Genomic DNA, 18520 nt, shown 5'->3' with positions numbered 1-18520 from the left:
GTTGTTTAAATGGAATTTATTATTGAAGATATATTTGAGGATTTGGGTCTTCTATAGCACGATAGGGCATGTAACGCACATCCAACGGCCTACAGTGCCCAAACAAGCAGCCCAACACACCACACCCCACGCATATATTTGATGCTTTCTTTCTTTATTGATGCCGCAGCCAAGATTTGATGCTGCCAGGCCCAACCAACCCACCAAAGTACTGTACAATATTCGGTCTTCTTGCCTTTGAATAATAATATATATGATGAGTTCTTCCCCTGCAGCACTTACGTGGAACCCTCGAGGTTAATGTTTGATGCTGAACTTCACCTTTTATAAAACAATAAAATAAGTAGATTACTTCAAAAGAAAAAGACTTGCACAATGCCAACTTAATTTCGGAATTGTATCGTGAACATCTTTCATAAGACTTAATTACTGTAACATCACCCATGTAATATGTCTCATATACCTTTTCTATTTTTAAAATTTTTTCATAATACCTCTCCTTCAATACATGAAATTGCACATTGACATTGCAGGAACCTTCCCCTTTCTTAATAATCTATTATTCTAAGAGGGAAACCTTTTTCTTTTTTTAATTTTGATGAATCTACCATTTCCATTTCTTATATTTTTATCAACAAACAAACAATAAATACTCATCCCTTTAATACCAGTTTTTGCTTTGATTGAGTTTCTATCATGATCCCATATCAATAATATGGGGTTGATCTTACATTGGTTTTGTAAGCGATTTGATGGTGATTGATAAGGTTTTAGATTCTTTACTTTATAAGCTGGTCTTTAAGGATGAATTTTCTTGAGATTTGTATGTATCAAAGCAGCCGATCTCAGTCCTTTTTTTACAAGAGGTGTGACTAAGTGTTAGAGTGGAGTCACTAAGAAAGGGTTACTTGCCGTCTAGAAAGAGTTATCTGGTTTGAGTGACCCACCATTGATGTCAATTTAAAAGTGTAGAGGACTGATATCACATTAGTTTTATAAAAGACTTGGTAAGGATTGAAAATGTCTTGAGTTCCCTCGACTTATAAACCAACTTTTAAAGACAAATTCTTGATGTTCTAGCCCATAATACTATCCATCAACCATGGAACTGAGTTTCTTTCAGAGCCTTAGAAAGAATCATATAAAATCTCCTCATATTTTTTAACAAGGGCTATGTAAGAAGGAATCAACACACTACACCAATGAGGGGTTAGAAAATAGTATCATCCACTCACATGGTCAGAATAAGAAGAGAGAATATTAATATGAGCCCCAGTATTTATATTGTGAGGAGGGTACAAAAGAATTTGTACAAAGAAAATATGCCAAATATTAACTTAGAAAGTGGAATTTTTCTCCTCTCAAGTTCCCTGCCCAATCAAGTTCATAGGTTCCTCTCATAGGAGGGCGGAAATGACAACCTCACCCCACCCGGGCAGTGTGTTCGGGCAGGGGGTGAGGTCATCATTTCTAACCCCCTATGAGAGGAACCTACAAACCCAACCGGGCAGAGAACCTGAGAGGAGTTAGATTCTAGAAAGTGAGGACTAAGGACACATATTCCGGTTAAAACTTAAAATGAAATATGCTTAAGCCTTTTTTTTTTTTAGGGTAAGTGCTTAAGCATTTGACCTCTTACAGCATCCACGCTGCCCAAATTAAACACAAAGAAGCTTTTTCTCACAGAATTTTCTGTACATCCGCATAAAAATCTTAAAAGGCTGAAAGTACTTTTCTAAGTATAATACCATCAAGTGTGGGTTCAACAAGTTGTCTTCCACATGGTGATGTTTTCTCAACTACCAAGGATCAATTCTCTAGTGTCACTAATTAACATGTTTTGAAGGCTAAAAGCCTTGCACTTGGATATCTTAAAACCTAATTAATGAGAAACAGAAAAGAGAATTTTTTGGCTCCATTTTTCAGCATTGGTCACCGGAATAAGGTTCTCCGGGATCAGGCGGTTCTTTGCAGATATTTTTTGTATCTAGCTGTCCTCGTCGCCTGTAACCGTTGGTATAATGGCCTGATAATTAGGTTCAGCCCTCACAGGTTTCTTCTCTTTTGTTTGTCTTGATGCTGAAGAAGGACCTATCAGTCATTGCTTTAAGGACCTTTAAGTCTATTAAATTTTAAAACAAAACAAAATTTACTTTGTTTTAAATATCAGCATAAGCCATTCACACGAATTCATAAGGATCTTACCAATAACATTCTTTTTTTTTTTTTTTTTTGATAAATTATCAATAACATTCTAGAATCATAAATTCTAAGAGAAAAGATGAATGCATACCATTCACCGAGGTATGTTGTGTAATGATTCTTGGACTCCCACTAACTATTGTGGCGTTCATCTTCAAATCGTTACAATAAGAACGAATATGAAACTTCTTGATTTCTCCCTCTTGATGTACCACAAAGTTTCACAGTAATGGACTATTATGAAACTTGACATAGAGAAAAAACCTAGAGTCCTTTATATAAATACTATGATGCACTTCTCTCATTAAGGATTGTTAATTAGACTACGAGTAAGACTCTAATCCCTTTAGTCAGCTAGGATTGGGATTCCTCCTTTATGTTGAGATATACTTGGTCAACAATACTAGATCATATAGGACACCAATTAATTAATTAAAATTAATACATACAAAACAATCTCTCTCTCTCTCCTCCTACCTTAACCATGAAGGCATGTGTGGATTATATAATTTTTGCGTGTCTTCATTGTTGTTGTGTGGGAGATTCACATTGAAGTTGTGGAGAACTCTTTCTCCTTATAAAATTATATAAAATTTAGAAATAGTAAAATATTTTAATAACATAAAAAAAATTAAAAATATTATTTTAACAAAATAGTGATGGTAATTTTGATTATTCATATTGTTGGCAATGGTACTTATGAAAGACTCCACCTATTATATTGGCAAGATTATTTCCCTTAGTCACTTATATTTGAAAATATCTATTAGTCATATTCAACAAAAAAAAGAAAAAAAAAAAAAAGACAAATAATAAAATAATAAAATATTAAAAATAAAATAAAATATATCAATAATATTTAAAAAAAAAAAAAAATTCACAGCAAAACAAACACAACCTTAATAAACACGTTCTTAACAAACCTACTTTATTGATTCTACGGGTTTTTGTTTTTATTTTTTTTAAATAGTAAGGTCACAAGGAGAATTGAATTTATGACATTATGAGGTGTTGGCTATTGTTAACCGAACGACCTCTTGGGGTATCTACGGTTCCTACTTCCTACCTTGCAACCTTTGAAAACACAATGGAGACTGAGAGGGTCTGAGTCGCCCTACCTCCAATCTCTAAATGCCAAAGCATGAGTATACGACCACGTCAAATACTCAATATTTAAATTCAACCTCCAAGAAAGGCTGCTTAAGAGAAAAGAATGAAGAACTGAAATAGTCAATCAATCAAATTCTTTAGTTGTGTTAGTTGTGTTTGGTATGCATTCTTGATAGATTTTCATCTTCGGACAATTAAAATAATTATTCCATAACTGATTCATAATTGTGTGATACTATTTAAGTATAATTTTTTAGGAACTGTTTCCGAGTTATGAAAATTGGAACGGGGATCAAATTCCTTAGTGTCGATTACTCAATTTTGATCTAAATCGGTTGGGATTTGATCAAAATCAATTGGAATCTATTGGAATTGTTCAGATCGGTCATGGCTTATTCAATCGTTCCGATTCCAAATTTTGAAATAATAAAGGATTCTAAAAGGTAAGGCATAGAGAGTGCACCAAAATGTGTGTGTATGAGAGAGAGAAGGTTAAGAGAATTTTTTTCCAAATTTTTTAATAATCCGCTTGTTAAATAAAACAATTGTATTTGGTTCCACATAATCAAATGGATGGTTTGAATAGGAGTCTAATAGGGCCTTTAATTAGTCTACACAGATAATGAGAATATAATCAAGGGAGGGGAATCTTCAATCACTTATTTTAAAATGTTTACATGACATTTGTCATGGGCATGTGGGTCCATTATTAATTTGTTAATTTTTTATTCATCCTTTTGGCACATGTCATGTAAATAATGTTAGTAAATGAAGATTCCCACGACTCAATATAATCAAGCCTGCGCATATCACTCGCCCAACCAATTCCATTTTCCATTTTCATGGAGTATAAAATAAAAAGGGAAAAAGAATGCTACTTGTTCACATGGCTCAAAGCCATAGAATCACATGAATATGCGGCATTGTCTCCATTAAAAGGCGGTTATCATTTCCTAAGATGGTGTTGGCCCTTGCACTCCCCTTGCCAATGTCATGCTAGAGGCCAAGCAGCAATCCCAAGAGAAAAAGTATCCAAGGCCAAGGTACCAAGAATATTATCTCCTACAATTCCTTACCCAGTCCAATTCCTTAGTGCGTGTAATAAGAGGGAGATGGATCCCATCTGGGTAGAGTGTTCAGTAAATGATAAAATAATCATTGCGCCACCTTGTTAGGGGCATTAAGGGAAGTGGACCAGGCAGGAAACTGCAGGAGATAAAGATCCCAAAGTACCATTGCAAAAAAATTTAGCACAACACATCCATCAATTGTAATGACATAAATACCCTCTGTATTCCTTTTTGGATCATTTGACTGGATTTACTTTTGAACCACCCGTCAGTGATCAAGAAGTTACACTAGAATAAAACCAAGTACAAAGTTACTGTCCGTTGGAAAAGCCGTTAAACCGTTACCATCAATATGGATCTAAGGATGATGGTTGGCCTCGAAGGTCCGCTATGTCAGTCGAGACCATATAATATTATGGGTCTTCCGTTGAGTCGTCAACGTCGTTCTCACCCCCCAACCCCAAGCGGCCAAGTGGGTCTCGCTGATTCAGTTATTGTTATGTTGCTTCCTTGGATCAAAGGTCATGACACGTGTAAGGTCCCACGTTCTTGATAGTTCACAAATCCCCTAGCCTCTTCAACCGGCCAAATTTGAAAAGGTTGCGTGTTGGTCTTTAGCTGCACTACGTGTCGTGTCAATGACTCAATTCCACTGTGTGCCACGTATCGGGTGCAAAATGTGTGGGACCAATGGAAATCAATGCAAACCCCACTTGTATAGTTGTATATCCCGCCCATCCAATGGAATTACTGGAATTTGGAATTTAAAGTTGGAGAATATCATAATTATCTTCCTTCGTTTAGAGACGTTGGATTTTAACCTTCTATCAATTGTTCTACAGTGAAGATCATAAATTGTAGCCACGGGTCTCAATCCAAGGGTTTTTAAGTAGGAAAGTAATCTTATGTGTCTCACCGAGGAGGACACGATCGGGGTTCTTAAAAAATAAATAAAATAACTACCTGTTACGTCATTCTCTGATCCTGTATTTCTCTCCCAAAGAGAGGATAAGAGATAAAAGGTCGATATGGTTTGCAACCCAAAAAACAAAAAACAAAAACAAAATAAAAAATAACAATTCCATTAGTTAGAAATTCAAATACATGAGGGTGGGTGACGATGGATAAGCATACCTAGTCATGTAGGACCCAACAAATGGGCCCCCGATGGCGCATGTTCAGCTAATTTGGACTACTTATAAGGCCCGGCCAAAAAGTTACTCAAAACAAGTAGCCCATTTAACAAACTTTGGCATTTGGTATGAAAACAGCAATTTAGGAGAAAACCGGGTTCACATTGTATTGGCCCTGAGTTGTGTCTTTGTCAGAACTGATCTGGATCTTCATCATCCTCCATGAACCCAAATTATCCAACTTATATTCCAAATATAATGTGTAGTAGTCTAGTAGGAGGGATGTAAGTAATCTTTGTAGCAAGAAATTCCACTTCAGTTTCTACCATAACAAAAAAAAAGAAAATCTTCTTCAACGCGCATCGAATGGTTGGAGCTGTCCTTGGGATGTGTACCAGATAGCTCCAACCATTAGATGTACGTTTAATTTATTGGCACGTTGGAGAAGATTCAGACTCAATCTTTGTACATGCATTTCATAATAAAATAGAATTCCATTAAGTTGAATAGTTTGTTCAACCAATAAAGAGAATAGGATAAAGAGGTGTTGCAAAATGGTAATGAATCAGTAATTGATTCGTTACCAGTGCCTTGTATTTATGTATCCCTTTTACAGAGTTTGTCATACAGTTCTACATAAGGACAGATCGTAACAATAAAAGAGAATCTCAGATTGAGGAATAATATCTGAGAGTGACATGGTATTTATGTTAAAATGTTCAACCTTGTAGGAGAGATAGTATGCTGACTCTACTGTGATGTGGCATAGCTGTGTTTATCATTCCCCTGCAAACTGATGGGTGGTAGCCAAAGAAGTTTGGATCTGTGAAAATTGAAGACAGCAGAGGGTGACCCCTTGGTGAATATGTCAGCTATTTGAGAAGGAGATCATACAAACTGCACCTTCAATGTATTGTTGAGAACCAAATCCCGGACAGAGTGATAGTCCACCTCCATGTGTTTAGTCCTTGCATGGAGAACATGATTTACTGCCATGTGAGTTGCTGAAATATTGTCACAGTAGATGAGGAGAGGGTGTTTGAGTGAAACTTTAAGATCTGTTAATAGGTATGAGAGCCATATCATTTCAGCTGTAGTGATTGCAAGAGCCTTGTACTCTACTTCAGAGCTACTTCTAGAGACTGTAGGTTGCTTTTTAGAGCACCAAGAGACCAAAGTGTTGCCAAGATACACACAAAAACCAAAGGTAGAATGTCGAGTATCGGGGCAACCAGCCCAATCAGCATCTGTGTATGCTTGAATGTGATTTATAGGGCCTGGCCTGATGACAATACCAGCTCCAAGTGTGTGCTTTAGGTACCGTAATATTCTCTTGACAGCAAGGAGATGTGTTGTAGTAGGTGAGTGCATAAATTGGCACACTTGATTCACTGCATAACAGAGGTCTGGGCGAGTGATAGTCAAATATTGCAATGCACCAACAATTTGCCTATATTCATGGGGATCTGGCAGTGTGTCACCCTCCAAGAGAGATAATTTTGATCCAGCAGCCACAGGAGTGTTACATGGCTTGCAGCCAGTCATTCCAGTCTTGTGAAGCAAATCAAGACTGTATTTCTTTTGAGTAAGGAGAATATCAATATGAATCTTGGTGGCTTCAATGCCCAAGAAATAATGCATGTCCCCAAGGTCACTCATAGCAAAGGCAGTACTGAGTTGCTGAATAAACTTATGAAGATGAGAGGAGTTGGCACCTGTGAGTATGATGTCATCAACGTATAGGAGAAGAACAAGGAGAACAAGATCAGAATGATCAACAAACATAGAGCTGTCAGCCGAGCTTTGTACAAAACTAGAGTGTAGTAGAGAGGAGCTAAATTCATGAAACCAAGCTCTGGGTGCTTGCCGTAGACTATAGATGGCCTTATTTAGCTTGCAAACATGAGTGGGGAAGTTGGAATCAGCAAAACTAGGGGCTTGGTCCATGTAAAGCTCTTTATGAAGAGTACCATGGAGAAAAGCATTTTTGACATCAAGTTGCTTGATGAGTCATTTGTTGGTGATTGCAAGAGTGAGAACTGTCCTTATAGTTGCTGCCTTTACTACTGGTCTGAAAGTATCAGTGAAGTCCACCCCAGGTTGTTGAAGGTATCCTTTTGCAACTAGGCGTGCTTTGAAACGCTGTATGGAGCCATCACTGTTGGTCTTGACACGATAGACCCATTTGCAGCCTACAATGTTGGAAGCACAAGAAGCAGGGACTGAAGACCAAGTATTATTAGAGAGAAGGGCCTGAAACTCATCCTCCATAGCAGAGACCCATTGGGAGTCTTTGGCAGCCTGTTTGTATGTGGTTGGTTCAGAAATAGATGGGGTAATGGAGGTGAGAAGGGCATGAGGGATAGGGTGCTTGGTGGTAAGAAGGGAAACAGGGGTTTTTGCTATTCGAGTGCCATCTTGACTCCTTGTTATCATGGGATGTCTCGGTGGTGGTGGTGGAGGTGGAGGTGGGGAGGAGGAAGAGGAAGAGGGAAGTTGTTGTTAATGAGGTGGTGGGGAGGGAGATGGGGATGGTGGTGGTGATGGTGGTGGTGGTTCAGTTGCAGCCCCTGGGGGGATGGAAGATGGTAAGGAAATTAGAGGAAGAGAAACAGTTTTGGATGGTTGTGAAGTAGAGAAAGAGGAGGTGAGTGGTGTGGCAAAAGGAAAATGGATCTCATTGAACACAACATGCCTAGAGATGTAAACTTGGCCACTCTTAGGATTAAGACACCTATAGTCATTGTGGACAGCACTATACCCCAAAAGAACACAGGCTTTTGACTTGGGAGACAGTTTGTCTTGCCTGTAGGGTCTTAGACAAGGAAAGCATTGGCATCCAAACACCCTGAGCTGAGAGTAGGTAGAAGGTTTGTGAAAGAGAAGCTCATAGGGTGACTTTCCTTATAGGACAGGAGTAGGCAGCCTGTTTATGAGATACACTGCTGTATTAAATGCCTCTAACCAGTAGGTCTTAGGCATGTGGGCTTGAAATAGTAAGGTAAGACCCATGTCAGTGATGTGTCTATGTTTTCTTTCAGAAATCCCATTTTGTTCAAGTGTGTGGGGGCAGGAAATACGGGAGACAATACCACATTCATCCAAAAAAGCTATGAACTGACCCCTTGTTAACTCCAGAGCACCATCACTTTGAAAACCCTTTATTTTAGTGGAAAACTGATTTTCTGCCATAGCTTTAAAGTGCTGAAAACAGTGAGGTGCATTGGATTTGAAGTTAATAGGATAAAGCCAAGTGTATCTGCTAAAATGATCCATAAAAATGATATAGGAATGAAATCCACTAATTGAAACAGTTTGAGTGGGGCCCCAAAGATCACAGTGAATGATTTCCAATGGGTGAGTGGGGCTCCTTACAAGAGATTGAAATGGTAATTTATGATGTTTACCAAGCAAAAATGGCTCACAAACAAGGTTTACAGAATGACCAAAGCTAAGAGACCTATCACTCTTCAGACGCTGAAGAACCTTGGATGATGGATGGCCTAATCGTTGATGCCAGAGAAGGTGGGAGGTACTGGTACTGACAAGTGCCTTGAGGGTGGGAGGAAGAGCATGCCTAGTAGTTGGGAAGCGATACAAGTCATCTTTAAGCATTCCCTTGAGAAGAGTTTGACTTGTGGTGAGATCCTTAACACAAAAACCCCAAGAATAAAACACAACACAGCAATGATTATCATGAGTAAGTTTAGAAATGGAAAGAAGATTTCAGGAAAGTTGGGGAACAACAAGAACATTGTTCAATGGGAAGGTAGAAGAAGGAGTAGATAAACAAGATGAACCAGTTTTAGTGATGTTTAAGGCCTTACCATCCCCAACAATAACTTGTTCAGATCCATTGTAGTCAGCAGACTACTGAAGCAGAGATGAATCAAAAGTCATGTGTGCAGTGGATCCTGAATCAGCTATCCAATCGGAGTCCTCACTTGGTGAAGGAAAACGGGCAGAGTGACCAGATTGTCTAGCAGTATAGTTGTGGAAATCTACAAATGGAGGAGAAGCCTGAGAGCTATTATGACTGGCAGCATACCTAAAGTAGCACCTGCTAGCTGGATGATCAACTTTTTGCACAGATCTGGCATTTAAGAGTCTGTTGGGTAAAAGGATTAGGTGGGGTAGGAGAGGACATAGGCCGTTGGGTGAAAGGGATAGCAGGATTGGGGTTGGATCTCTGAGAAGGATGAAAGGGAGGTTGTGATGGTGACTTGGGCTTGAAAGAAGGCCGAGAGGTCTATTTGCCTCTGAAATGACGAGAGTAGTTGGAATCAATGGAAAGCAGGGCTGTCTAAGAGTGCAAGTCTAGTAGAACTGAAGCAGAGGTCTGGCCATAACCTCATTACAAACGTTGTTCATGGGTTAAAAGCTTAGCACGCAGCTCAAAAAAGGTAATAGGTGGAGAGGCATCCTCAATAGCTATGACGAAGAGGAGGTACCCTGGACCTAGGCCATTGAGAGTGTAGCTGACCAGATCAGTGTCTCTGACCTTATCATCAATGGCAGCGAGGGAGTCCGCAAGAGTTTTGAGCCTGGTGAGGTATTCAGTTGTAGTAGATGTGCCTTTGACAATGGTAAGTAGGTCATTGCGCAACAGATTGCGTCGAGCAGTAGATTGCTAATGAAACAGGGTGGCTAGAGAATCCCACACCTCTTTGGCAGTTTGTAAGCCAAGAATATGGGAAGAGAGGGATTCATGGAGAGTAGCATTGATGCAGGCTCGAACAAGGTGATCAGTTTTACGCCAGGTCTGATATTCAGGGTTGGGTTTTGAAGTGGTGACTACAAAACCAGAGGCCTCTGTTGTGGAAGAGGTTATTGTTGCAGGTGGAGCAGAGAGGGAGCCATCGATGTGATCCAGAAGGTCATAGCTGATAAATATGGATTCAATCTGTTCCTTCCATAGTAGGTAATTAGGGCCTTCAAGCTTAACAGAGATCAGGTTGCTTAGGCCAGTGATAGGGAAGGGAGACAAGGAGGAAGCCATTAACGAAGAAGAGAGGTTCTAGAAGTTTCTGTGCTCTAATACCATAAAGAGAATAGGATAAAGAGGTGTTGCCAAATGGTAATGAATCAGTAATTGATTCGTTACCAGTGCCTTGTATTTATGTATCCCTTTTACAGAGTTTGTTATACAGTTGTACATAAGGACAGATTGTAACAATAAAAGAGAATCTCAAACTGAGGAATAATATCTGAGAGTGACATGGCATTTATGTTAAAATGTTCAGCCTTGTAGGAGAGATAGTATGCTGACTCTGCTGTGATGTGGCATAGCTGTGTTTATCAACCAATGTGACAACGGAAAAGAAAATCCCCTCAACTATGGTGATTTGACATTTTGATTGAACTCTTGATACAATGAATAAGACTATTAACACACCTAGTCTTGTTATCAAAGTTGGAAATACCTTTTCTTAGCAATTAGATTTGACGTAATAAGTTAAAAGATTTTCTCTTCAGTGATGGTGAAGAAAAACTTGATCCAATAACTAGTGACTATATGGCTCACTTGCGATGCCAAATTGTGGTGTAATTAGCATAGGTTGTGTTTGGTATGCATTATTGGAATTTATTCTAGGTCTTTTTCACATTCTCAAACGATAAAAATAGTTGACCTAGAATGCATTCCAAGAATGCATACCAAACGCTGCCATAGTATCTAGAGTATCTCGTTCTCATTTGAACTGTAGTCTGTAAGTGTGAATATGGATTGGAGTCGTGGTTATACCTTCACCATTTTTTTTTTTAAAAAGTTAAAAATCCAACGGTGAATGAGAGGTTATTGGAGTCTGGAGATTATGGACCACTTCTCTAAGAATCGAAATCACATTGGCGGAATCAGCCAATCCTGACTCCAATGTTGATTCTTGCTGATTTGGACCAGGTTTTTAGTAATCGGTCTGTATTGGTCCAAATCAGACAGATTTTCCTTTTTTCTGTTGAAAATTTGAAATTTGTTTACATTTTTACCCGTGTCCATTCTCCAATACCGATATGAATCGTCTGATCTGATCAATTCGATATCGATTCCTCAAACCATGATATGGACAAGTCGATCCATATTGGATGTCTAGGGATAAGGCCAATTCATGTCAATCGTTACGATATCGAGAATTTGTTACGATACAGAAGATAGAAGCAGATACCAAAATCGTACTGGACTAAATACAATACCAATACCATACTGACTCAATATATTTTCGGTATGATTTGTATTTGATATTAAAAACGATTTTTATTTGATATTAAAACATGATATTGGTATGGTTAAATCAGATCCAACAATTCATTAATTCTTGGGGAACAACAACTGCCTAGCACAGTAGCCAGTAGGTGAGTTGTGGTGCGTTTCATACCCATGCTCACGCTCACGAAGAGGTCTCGACTCTCGAATTCGAGTCTCCTGGCTGTTACCATCCCCCTTCCCCAGTTCCCTGCCCGGCTGCCTCCCCCCCCCCCCCTCTTTTAAAAAAAAAAATATATATATATATATATATATATAAAGCTCCCATAGCAAGAACTTCAATGTAAATTAAAAATATATATATTTCTTTCTTAGTTGGGATTTGAAACAAAATTAAGAATAAAAACTTTGGGTTTTGATTTTACAGGTTTGGTACTTTGGTTATACACTTTAGTCTCAATGTGGTATAAATTCGATATGTATTTTATCTTAGAAACTAATACCGTATTATATCATACCAAAAGAAAACTATGTCGAATCTGTACTGGTACAATTAAATACGATAATCAATTTCGGTTCCAATCCACTTCAACAATGATACTCAATAATATATTTCTTCCTAAATCTTAAAAGCATTATATGATGATTTTAATCATACAATTAGTTTCTTAATTATTATTATTTTTTTGGTAGATATTAGTTTCTTAATTAACTACATATGCCCTTAAGTTCCTTGAAGAATACGAAATGAATGTTTGATTCCTAGTCCAAATATTTTTCCTTCTCCTCCTTCCTCGTGTCATTAACCTAACTAACATACTTAATAACCCATGTTCTGGAGGTATCTATTTTGGCATATTTTCCGATATTCGTTTTTTGGTTTATTAGTTACTTGTAATCTGTAATTAGTATTGGAGGATTGCCACGTGGAATGACAGCAATGAAAATAAAATGACGGTCGCTTATTAAAGAGGTTCTTTACTTTTAATCTTCTTGTGTGGGGCCAGTAACGACGTCAGTTGGCGGTGGTGGCCCACTAGCACTAGGAGTAGGACTCTCTCGCTCTCTCTCGGAAGCGCTCCAAAACGCTATAAATAAGGGAGGTAGGGTGTGAAGAAGAGGCTTGAAGGCGCCGCTCGAGTATCGCTCTCTTCTGCTGCCTTCAATTCCAAGATTCTTCTTTTTCTGGTTTTGGTTTTCCTTTCGATATTCGAATCTTACCTCGTAAACTCTTTTAGTTGACTTCGAAAAAGCTGCACCTGATCCCGAGAACCCTAGAGAAGCATGGTCGGAAGTCGTCTAGGTTCCATGGACGTCGCTGTCAAAGCTAACAACAACAAGTTCCTCTGTAGTTACGGCGGCAAGATTCTCCCCCGTTATCCCGACGGCAAGCTTCGTTACGTCGGAGGAGAGATCAGAGTCCTCGCCGTTGATCGTTCCATCTCATTTGCTGGTTCGTTCATTGTTTCCCTTCCCCCCTTTTTTTGGTTTCTGTATTTCCAATTTCCGTTTTCCGTTTCCGAAATTGAAAGTGACAATGTTTGGATTTGTACAGAACTATTGGTGAAGCTTGGAGAGTTGTGTGGATACTCTGTAAGTCTAAGATGTCAGTTGCCGACGGAAGATCTAGACGCCTTGGTGTCAATTACCTCAGATGAGGATCTTGCTAATATCATAGAGGAATATGATCGAGCGAGTATGTGCCGAGACAAGGCGGCACTAGTAGCGGCTTCTTTTCCGTTGAAGATTAGAGCTTTTCTGTTTCCCAAATCCGTGAAAAAAGTCTCTCCTCCCCCGTCGGCTACGTCCAGTGTCATCGACGCTACTCCGGCATGGAAATCGCCCTACGCAGCCGCTAGATCCCGTTCGTCTCTTCCTGGCTTGGTTGCTCACCGATGCGTCCATCACGCTTTCACGCCGATCGGATTTCCCTACCGCTTCGAGAAATCTACCGGGAAACTCCGTTACAATGCCTATCATGCTGATGGGACTCCTAGGCATTCCTCCTACCTTGTGCACAACGGAAATCACTGGCAATGACCCAAAACAGAGGGGAGAAAAGGAAGAGAACACATATTTTCTGAACAGAAACACCGAGAGAAATAGTTAGGGAAAAAAAGAAAAAGACGATAAAAAAAAATTAATTTTCTGATGTAAATCACTGTAAAACCGTTAAAACTGGATTCCCGGATCCGGGGCCATTAATGGATTTGAGCCCCCAATTTTTTCTGAATCGGCCTAATTTGATCGTGATTCGTGAGTTACTTCCTTCGTATTTGGATTCGGCGCCAGTGTTACGGAGCATGTTTACTCTGCATCTCATCGTTTCCGTTATATCGACGTTAGGATTCCGTTAATCGCCGTCACTTATCGTAAGTCGGGACAGGTGTTCATTATCCCGTATTTCTTTGTCGTATGCGTGTGTCATTCGTTTCCGTTATCTTTCCAATTCTTTCCTCTCTTTTTTTCCCCGTATTTCGTCTTGGCACAAATCTCACAGTTTTTTTACGAACGATTTTTAGGTTTTTCGTGTTCGACACGAGTGTAATAATGTGTTTTGCATCTTCAAACTGATCAAGTTTTTATTCTTTTTGTGTTTTTTTTTGCAGGTTCAGGTGCTCTATGGAGGTAAAGATGCCTTGGAGACATTAGACGATGAAGATGGTTATGACTAAAAATTTTCCGGTGATTTCTCCGGCCACAATCCAGGGCATGATCTAAAGATTGAAACGTTTGGGGCCGGTTAGAAGATCTGTCGCCGGAGTTGGAAAAACAGACAAAGAGATGGGTCCCAAGCCTTCAAGAGACTCAGGACCCATACATAATAATAATATTAATGAAAGTGATAAAAGGAAAAGATAAATGAATTAAAACTTGGGAAATTTTATGATCAGTTAAAGAGATGCCATGACCCACGACAGCTGTGAATCATTAATATGAACCTTACTTAGGTTACTTTGTCCCTAAAAACGGGCTTGAATTAATCAAAACAAAGGTAGCTTCAATTTCTATGATGTTGGGTATGGTGGGTTTCTACCCAAATTAACAAAAAAAAGGTATAAAAGATGGAATAAAAAGTTTAAAAAAGAAAGGGAATAAAATTAAAGATTAAAGGAAGAGCACCAAATAAGCAAAAGTGGGAGAGGGAAAGTATAAAAGGACAGTCAAAAGAAGAATGGTGGGATCCACAGTTCCACACAAGAAAGAAAGTGAATAGAGATCGATTCTGTAAGTACGAATACAACAACGATGATCTAATTGAGAACTGAACTCGTTTCGGCAAATCCGTACAAAATATTCTTCTCGACTCTCTCAGCTATCCAATCCAGAGAAAGAAATAAATTCTCAGAATCGTAGGAATCAATTCGTAGTTAATTTTAAGAAAGTAAGGAATGGATCCATCTTCTCTATTCATCAACTCTCTTATAATTGTTAAGTAATGAAAGTTTTAAATACATCTTTAACAATCAATTAAAGGATTTTACATTTTTACAGGAGTTAGCTTTTGATTATTAGTAGTAGTCCAAATTGTCTAAATTATAAAGGTAGTATTAAAATCATGAGTGTCACCCCATGGAGGTCTCATATATTGGATTCCATCTTAACGAATGTGAGCCGTGTGAACGTGAGCTGGACCTTAAAAACATTCCGTTCCGTGTTACCTTTTCAACAAGACTTCAATTAGCGGACGAAACCCCTCGAGTGACCGAGTCTCGTCGGGCTGGCTCGGACTTTCTTCTCGGAAAAAGACCCATCAATTCCTTAATACTGGAAACCTTAATTAAAGTCAAGCAAGAGAAAAAGTAAAGAAGTTTCCTGCTGGAACTGAAAGCGTGTGGGATCCTGAAACAGCCAGACCCGTAATTGCGTAATTGCGTAATTGCGTAATTGAACTTTGAACGAAAGGTTTAGGTTTACATTTTATAGTTTACGTTATCGGATCAGGTACTACAACCAGTTCTGAAACCAAAACCAATACCGATACATATCGGTCCATATCAACCAATGTTTTTGCCCCCCAAAAAATATTGATACAAAATCATCAACAATCTGCTATCGGTCAGATATTGTTTCGGTGTCCATGGTACCAATACGATTGAGATACCCTTAAGAATACCTATAGTCATGCGATGTGTGAATTGATTTGATTTGATTTGATCACTCACGCTACCTCTAACCTCACCAAGTTAGCATCTAGTTTTATACTCATTATGAGGTGAGTATATTCATGCTACCTCGTTTGAAGTTTGAATAGTATTTTTGCATTTTTATATTTCTTTTATTTAAATTTTCTTTATTCTTAGTTGTTTTATTAGTGTCACAAAATTGAAGAAAATAAAAAAAGGGTTTTTTTAAAAGACTGGCAGATTTAGGAAAGCATTAAATTTTATATAAGTATAATTGTCATCTCTTTGTTTAAACACATGTTAAATTTCAGAGCATAATTTTTAATCAAATATCTTCTCATATATTGTCTTGCACCTCATGTATGTTTAATTGTCCAAGCATATCCACGGTTACTTCAACCACTTTTGGGTTGCTCGGTAATTTTGTCAATTCTTTGTTTTGCCAAATAGTAAATTTTGTTTGAATTAAAACTTGACATGCTATTGCTAACAATGGAATTTGCTTCCAAATTGTCAATCCAAGAACCCTTGCCATTTTTCTAAAATAATTTTCTTCGACTAAACAATATAAGAGAAAAATCTCTCTGAGAAAGTAGTGTAGCCTACGTCTCCTCACATAATTTTTTATTAAATTTTTAATACCAGGAAAAATTGAATATAAGGGGAAAATGTCTTTGAGCAAAGCGTAGCCTACGCCTCCTCATGGTTTTTTTAATTAATTTTTAAAAAATTAAAAAAAATGAATATAAAGGAAAAGTCTCATTGAAGGGGCATAAGCTACCCTACTTTCTCAAATAACTTTCTCCTACAATATAAAATCAGAGATGCTTTTTAACATCCGGACCTATCAACACTAACTCTCTCTTTCCTCCCATTATATGATTGGTGTAAAAGGCTCTCTCCTTTGGTCTTGTTCCCCAGCTAACATGAGTGACTCCAAAGAATAGAGTGGCTCAATGGTTATTACTTTCTTGATTGCATTAAGAGTTAGAAACCTCAACTATAAAAAACTGTACTTTTACACCAAGGCTGAGGATTAATAATATATTGTTTTTCTTAGAATACATTAAACAATTTAAACTATGATTCACACACAGATAACAATGACTAGGATCAGGTTTGTCATTTTTTTTTTTGGATTTAAATATAAAAGATAGGGAGAGGAATACATGTTTTTTTGCTTGTATTAACATCTTACACGTCAAACCAATAGTGATTAAAAAAATAATATATTAATAAAAAAATATTACAGAAAGAAAACCAAAGGGGAGAGAGTGAGAGAGAGGGAAGTACTGTCCTTTTCCTAGTGGGCGGCAGACAGGATCAAATTTGTCCAAGGAATTTATAAGAAGAAAAAATAATGGCCTTTAATCTCTTATCCAGTACTAAGACTGACAAGGAAATATATAATAGTGATTAACTTCTTGACTGCATCAAGAGTTAGAAACCTAAAATAATATTTTTTTTTAAAATATCTGCACTTTTGCACCAAAGTTGAGGATTAATGTCATGTTTTCCTCAGAAAAAATTAAACAATATAAACCATGATTTGGAATCAGATAACAATGACTAGGATCTCAAATAATATTGTCTCTAGCAGTAATGAGGCTGATGATTTTGGATTGAGGGCTTTGTCAGCCACTGCAACTACACATCCATTATCCATCCCTTCATCTTCTCACTGTCCTCTTTAAGATCCTTGATTCATTTTGGAGTGGCAGAGGATTCCAATTATTTTCATTCACTGATAGGGAAAAGAGATGACAATTGACCAATGGCCTGAGGAATACCAACTTGATCTCCTCCATAGGTTACCATATCTCTTTATTTGATTCCCTTGCTGAAGACAACTCCATTTAAAACACTAGTCCACAAAATAAACAGTAGAAACAAGTAATGCAAATGATGTATCGACACACACAACTTTCCTTTGGAATTACCACAGAGGAAGACTGAACATTATCACAGCAAATTGATTTCATGAAACTTGGTTTTGACAGATTCAACAACCTCTTAATGTTGTTGCGGAATGGTATGAAAGAGGGACCAAATAGAGCTGGGGACAAAAGATACCAGATTCTGAAAACTCAATTATCCTATAGGAAACCTACCTTCTTATTTGGATTGATCCATGTCTTCCATACTTCAGAACAATCTGATGAACTGGCCAGAAACTAGCTGATCTATTTGAACTTCTTGAACTTCCCAAGTATCATTGTCTTGAACTGTATAAGAGGGTTGCAGAGCTCTAAATATCAGATCAACATTGATTCTGATTGATCACAATTCTTTACTCACAAAGTCCGACTGAGTTGGACCAATTCCAACTAAATCTGAATGATTTCTGATTGTTTCCAGAACAATTTAAATCGGCATCAAAGGAGACTGATCCTGTATCCGATTCCAAGTTTTTAAACATTGAATGGAAGTGAAATGAGAGGAAAGGTCTGTTGCCTAGTTGACATAAAAGAAGGTGGTCTATAATCCCTGTGGTGCCATAACCATACATAGGACAGCATCTAATCTATATATGACAAAGGAGAAAGTTTTTGTCCCTCGTGGGACAAGTAAAACCCTACCTACTAGTTGAAAATCCAAAATACCCCTCCCTCGTTTATAACATGCATTCCAACCCACCCACCCACCCCAATCAATGCCCACAATGAAAGAATACCTCCA

General features: G+C 38.1%; 2 protein-coding genes across 2 annotated transcripts; one reads left to right on the top strand and one right to left on the bottom strand.

Annotated features, from left to right (window-relative positions):
- Positions 1 to 6403: 6403 nt before the first annotated feature.
- Positions 6404 to 7462, bottom strand: LOC122654060 (uncharacterized mitochondrial protein AtMg00810-like). Its single transcript, XM_043848029.1, has one exon. It carries the CDS (start codon positions 7460 to 7462, stop codon positions 6404 to 6406), a length of 1059 nt encoding a protein of 352 aa, XP_043703964.1.
- Positions 7463 to 12963: 5501 nt separating this feature from the next.
- Positions 12964 to 13963, top strand: LOC122653761. Its single transcript, XM_043847699.1, has 2 exons — positions 12964 to 13167; positions 13270 to 13963. The coding sequence occupies exons 1-2, from the start codon at positions 12999 to 13001 to the stop codon at positions 13752 to 13754; spliced, it is 654 nt and encodes a 217-aa protein (XP_043703634.1). The 5' UTR covers positions 12964 to 12998; the 3' UTR covers positions 13755 to 13963.
- Positions 13964 to 18520: the final 4557 nt, after the last annotated feature.

Source organism: Telopea speciosissima, chromosome 3 (genome assembly GCF_018873765.1).
Source record: "Telopea speciosissima isolate NSW1024214 ecotype Mountain lineage chromosome 3, Tspe_v1, whole genome shotgun sequence".
Taxonomy (NCBI): Eukaryota; Viridiplantae; Streptophyta; class Magnoliopsida; order Proteales; family Proteaceae; genus Telopea; species Telopea speciosissima.
This window is presented reverse-complemented; position numbering and strand designations above follow the sequence as displayed.